This window comes from Eublepharis macularius, chromosome 7 (genome assembly GCF_028583425.1).
Source record: "Eublepharis macularius isolate TG4126 chromosome 7, MPM_Emac_v1.0, whole genome shotgun sequence".
Lineage (NCBI taxonomy): Eukaryota > Metazoa > Chordata > Lepidosauria > Squamata > Eublepharidae > Eublepharis > Eublepharis macularius.
Window position 1 is genome coordinate 52,777,752 of NC_072796.1, and position 6,000 is coordinate 52,783,751.

Consider the following 6,000-nt stretch of genomic DNA (forward strand, 5'->3'; position numbering starts at 1 on the left):
TGCAAACAGCTCCTTCTGATATGGAGATGCAAACAGCTCCTTCTGATATGGAGATCAGTTTGCTTCTGTAAAGGTTCAGAGGAGTTGGAAGTGTTAGTCTGTAGTAGCAAAATCAAAAAGAGTCCAGTAGCACCTCCAAGACCAACCAATTCCACTGCAGCACGAAAGCGTGGGCTTTCGAGGATCGCAGTTCTCTTTGTCAGATGCATCTGGCAGGGAGAGTGTGATTCTCGAAGGCTTGTGCTGCAGTGGAATTGGTTGGTCTTGGAGGTGCTACTGGACTCTTTTTGATTTTGCTACTACAGACTAACACTTCTAACTCCTCTGAACCTTTACAGAAGCAAACTGATCTCCATATCAGAAGGAGCTGTTTGCATCTAACCCGCCCTCCCCTCTCCTCCTCTATATCTGACCAGTTTCTTTTGGCCATCCATGCATCTGACGAAGAGAACTGTGATTCTTGAAAGCTTATGCTACAATAAAATTGGTTAGTCTTAAAGGTGCTACTGAACTCTTTTTAATAGAAGACAGTTTTCCCCCTTTGTTTTACAATATTAAAAATAGTAATTATTTGAGGTGATATTCTGTGCATATACCACTATATTTAATGGTAAATTAGCTCACACATTTGTAGATAATCAAAGCCAGTTAAGGTGTGAGTTTCATCCTCATTGAGTGAATCCCCAGGTATGGCAAAAATATGACTTTGTAAATTAACCAAAAGATAACTACAAAAAGACATTATGATGAAAACCAGTTGTTCTGGAATACTGAATGCATCTAAGTGCCAGTTGAAATAAAAAATGGGGAAAGAGAAATAAGGCTGCTTAAACATAGTCCTGGAAAGGAAGACATGTGCAGGGTGAGATTTCATCCCCTACCCTTACAGTTGCCAGTCCCCCGCTGTAAGCGGGGGATCCCTTGCCCCCCTCCACCACCCCCCACGTACCTGGCCGATGGGGAGGAAGTGTCTCCCAGGGCATGCTCCCGGGCGGCATGGTGCACTCCTGGGCAACCTGATTTGGCCCAAATAGATTTAGCCCATATCAGGCCTGATTCAACTCGATTTGGGCCCAATTCCATCCAAATCCAACCGCTGCTGAGTGTAGGAGTGCTCCCACACTCTGCAGCAGCCAGATTCAGGCCAATCTGGGCCCAAGTTGTGCTGCTGTAGAGCGCAAAGCGCTCCCGCGTGCCACAACAGCCAAATTTGGGCTGATTTGGGCCAGAATCGGGCCTGATTCAGCCCCTGTGAAGCGGGGGAGTACTCCCAGGGTGGCATGTGACCCACATAATGCCATCACAGTGGGAAGTGCTCTTCACATGTCTAAGCATCCGTGCTTTCCACATCAAGGTGATCAAGATCATGAATACTTCCAGCTTCATAAACGCCCTCTGATTTCTCACCATGCGTGGACCTGTCAAGCTACTCAGGTCCGACTGTTGACGTCATTGCGCAGGCCGAGAGCGCATGCACAAGGAAAAGGCTAAAAGGTAGGTGCCAGGTCTCCGACCTCCCACCAGGGATGTCGGGGGACCTGGCAACCCTACCTACCCCCATCATGATTACCCAATGGCCCAGCTTGAAGTCCTAGTAATTTCAACGGGATTGTTCTGAAATCGTTCTGACATGGTGAAGAATTATAAGCTCCAACTTTAACTGCTTTAATGTTTTAGAAACAGCACTAGCTCTGGATTGGGCAAGAAAATGGAAAAAATGACTCATCATGGGACCATGAGTGCCATGTAAGTAACTGTGCTGTAGCATTGTGGCTGAAGCAAGTGGTGAAGTCTGGCTGCTGTGGATGGAGCAATGGTCGGTAGCTTCTGATTAGATAGTAATTATTCCTTTTGCTGCTTTGTCGTCCTGTCTGGAGGCAACAGGAAAACTGGAGACTGAGAACTGGGAGACTAGACACCAATGGGGAAAGCGCATCATAACAGTTGATTCTGAACTGAGAAAAAATGATTGGTCTAGTAATAAGAGATTGTTTTCTTCATTTGGAAGGAACAGAGAATATGGTCATTAGTTTGGACAGATCTAGGACACCTAATTGCGAGCTCATGAGCAGATATAGAAGTTATTGTCAACCTGTAACTTAACACTAGTATCTGTTATGGTGGTGGTGGAAAGTGCCGTCAAGTCATAGATAATTTATGGTGCCCCTGCACAGGTTTTCAAGACAAGAGATGAACGGAGGTGGTTTGCCATTGCCTGCCTCTTATATAGAGGCACTAGATTTGTGTCTGGGGAGGGGGGGAAACAATTTGGAAATTTTCCTCGGTAGACACCAAACTTCCCCTTACAGGTTCTCAAGGATTTGAGTAGGCCAGTTTCCCCAACTATGCAGATCTTCTTTGATGCTCAGCAATTCTCAACACTGTGTCTCCTAGAACATGCTCAGTCCATATTAGGCTTCAGGCAAGGGGAGAAACTTTTTCTTGTGGTCAATTATTTTTTTTTTTTGCATTCCTGGGGATATCCAAGAACACAAGAAGTCTGATTTTGCTACCTTTGTGATCAAAAGTCACCCACTTTAATATTCACTGTAGTAAAATAAAATACAATTATACTGTCTCTGAAGATGAAGTTCCTTTTAGTATGGTACATTTTGATAGACTGATTCTTCATGAATATATCATCTTTTAAAGATAATGTAAATTAGCAGCCATCACACCTTGTTTTACTGCATTCAGTAACTACGCACTGAATGAATTATGCAGCATCACTTTGAGAGACTGCTGGACATCAAAAGGTGGATAACAATTCACAACAAGCACACCAGGATATTGCAGTAAATGTTGAGTTGGGATTCTTGAAATAAAAATAACGATGTTTGATACACGCCTTGATGTTTGATACACATTCATCTACCTTCTCAGCTGTGGTTTTAGACCAGTAACATTAATCTGAGTTCAGTAAAATGGATGTTGCACTGTAGAAGCGAATACAGAAATGGTTGGCTGCAGTTATATGTGCCACCTCTGCCTTAAATTTGTAGCTGTCAGTAAGTCACTTGTCTCTTTTTAACCAGTTTCCAGCAGAGAGGAACCAGACTCTTCTGAACAGCAAATAGTCCAGTAGCACCTTTAAAACTAACCAACTTTATTGTAGCATAAGCTTTCGAAAGCCACAGCTATCTTTGTCAGCTGTGGCTCACGAAAGCTTATGCTACAATAAAGTTGGTTAGTCTTAAAGGTGCTACTGGACTCTTTGCTATTTTGCTACTACAGACTAACACGGCTAACTCCTCTCAGACTCTTCTGAGAATCTTGCAAGCAATGTATAAAGTAAATAGAATTCATGTTGCTTGTTTTGTACCCAACATCCATATTTAGAGGTTTCTGAACACTAAGGTTTTATTTATGATTGACAGGAGTGGATTCCATAAAGAAAGCTGAAGTGAAGCGAAGGGAAGCTATAGTGGGAATCACTTGGCACCTGTGATTTGTAATGTTCTCACTTTTTTGCAAGTACCAACTGCTACTGGAAGGTATTAGTGAGAATCACACAGGGCCCGGGATTTTTCACTGGTAGCCTAATTGCCACCATGCCTCTAGCTCTCAAATACGTAATGATTTTCACTGATGAACTGTTAGCAATCTTCAAGGTTTTAAAGATTTTTTTTAATACCTGTGTTTACCAACCATGGGCAAATCTGGACAGCACATAAAAAGGGAAACATAGGTACTGATGGTCCTTAATATGTCACAGAATTTTCATCCTCTGAAATGAAGTTTTACTATTTGATTTCCACTATGAAAGTGGGGGAAGGGACTAATTTATGTGACTTTCCCCAGGCTCCGTTTAGCACTAGTACTCTCTACCAATAACATAAGAAGCTCCAACATGGGTGTGCTCTATAAAAAAGTAATTTTTACCTCCTGTAAGGGAAAACTTTACCCAATGCTGACATATTAGAATGAGAAGGGAACAGTTAATTACATTTGAAACATTTATTACTACAAGTCTCATCTTAATGATGTAATTTTGTTTCTATGACTACCTAATAAAACTCCAAAATTCAAATTGTCTGCAGCAAAAACTTTAAAAACCCATTTTTAATCAAAAAAAGAAACGCGTGTCTTGAAAAATTCTTTCCTTCTCATTTTTATCAGATCCTTCTTTGTAGTATAGGATAGTACATTACTCTCTCAATTTTTATTCACACAACAATCATGTGTGGTAGGGCAAGGCTAACTTGCTTCAACTCACCAAGAGCTTTACAGCTTAACAGGACTTAGACCCATATTTATCCAGTCCTAGTCCAACATGCTGACCATGCTGGCACTTCTGCTGTTTGTCATTTAATGTATATATACCAACTGAAACCAAGACCATGCATCTGGAAAAGTGGATTCTGGCTAATGTCCCAATAAACTTGACTAAAGTGTCACAAGACTTTTGTTACTGGAGTTTTTTCTTACAATAATACTTTTATTTCTCATCTTCCACTTCAAGATCCTCAGTAACAAACTCCAGTTTTCCTTTGAGAACTGGGACTGGGGAAGTAGACAAAGGTAGAATCAAGCATATGCCAAAAGTAGTAAACTTTGGGGGGGAAGCAAATAATAAGAAAACATTAGGCCCAAAAAGGAATTTACCATTTTTATAACACAAAATTAGAGGTTATGAATCTTCTGTGAACAGATATAGGTGGCCTTAGGGCAGCTAGAGTCCACAGAATGCAGTGAAATATAATAATTTTTTTTAAAAATGCTGTAGTAGGTGCATGGCTGGCCCAAAGCAATTTTAAGACTTCCACCTTCTACAGCTGAAGATAGGGAGAACAAATGCTGTCCTTAATCTTACACAAGAAGTCTCTGAACACTGATTGACTGTGACTCTCATTCGAATGACTGGGCCTTGCTTTACTTCCAGGACTGGGGTCGGGCAGTCGCATTCCCTGGAGTAGCCTATTCAATGAACATACGAGCGTTCGATGAAGGCTTTAAAGCCCGCTCGACGAGCAGAGGAGGAGGAAAGGGCGTTGTTTTAGCGCAGCAACAGGGCGACCTACGGGGAGGGGCGCCTCTCCTGTCTCTCAGCAGCTAAGAAATAACCAGCTTCACGAGATTTTCTTTTTTAACGAGCACCGGGAAGGAAACCGTTCCCTCCACACCCTCGGCATAAAGGCCGAATACCTAACGCCCCCTCCCTTTCCACAACCACACACGGCCGCAGCCGCCTAATAGCGAAGGAAGCCGTCCTCGCCCCTCGCGGCCTCCCTTCGCCGCTCTGACAGGGTCTTCGCTAGTCCTCCCTCTATATATAGGTTTATAAGCGCGCGCGGCGAGAGCGACAAGCGGCTCCTCCGCCTCCGGCAGCGCGGAGTTAGCTCGGTATCATTCCGCACAGGCCCGGCCACACACTAAGTCCCTCGCACAATAGACCCGGCCTTCCTCCTTCGCCTTCCCCCATATCCGGGGACTATATGCAAGGCCCGGCGGATTGTTCTACGGCGTCGTCCTCACCCTGTGCGCGGCGTGAGGGAGATTCAGCGCCCGTGTCTTCCAGTTTCTGCCTTGTTTTTCCTTTCAGAAGCCCCTCCGCGTTTCTTTCCTTTTTTATTTTAATTATTACCTGACTCGGTGGCTGCTTGGGTGTTTTCTCTGCCGCCAGGTTTTGGAGGCCGCCCCCGCGGCATGGTTGCCCCCTCCCCCTTTTCCTCCCTCCCCTCCCCCGCGCGGTGGCGCGCGAGCGCGCGCACACAACAGCGGCGGAGGGAGAGAGGCAGTTGAGAGGTTCGAATTCTGAGATATTGCGGCTGGTGAAAGGGGGTGGGGGAGGGGAAATGTGTGAGAAGGTGGAACGCAGCCCTGTGAAGCCGAGCAAGCGCACAAAGGCGCACGTGAGAGAAAGTAATACTACGGAGGTGTGAGGCACCGGAAAACAACATGAACGCGCGAACGCCAGGAAAAGAAAGGGGGTGCAATCAGCGCACGCGCGCAGTCGGCTAGTGTTGCGCGGAATTAAGCGCATGCGTGCTACGTGAAGCG

General features: G+C 44.7%; 1 protein-coding gene across 1 annotated transcript in view; it reads right to left on the reverse strand.

Moving 5' to 3' along the window:
* Positions 1–5,651, reverse strand: part of ZNF236 (zinc finger protein 236) — a 79,093-nt gene extending 73,442 nt beyond the window's left edge. The window contains exon 1 of the mRNA XM_054986044.1: positions 5,585–5,651. Coding sequence (XP_054842019.1) covers positions 5,585–5,648 — 64 coding nt within the window. The 5' untranslated portion in view covers positions 5,649–5,651. The remainder of the gene's footprint in view (positions 1–5,584) is intronic.
* Positions 5,652–6,000: the final 349 nt, after the last annotated feature.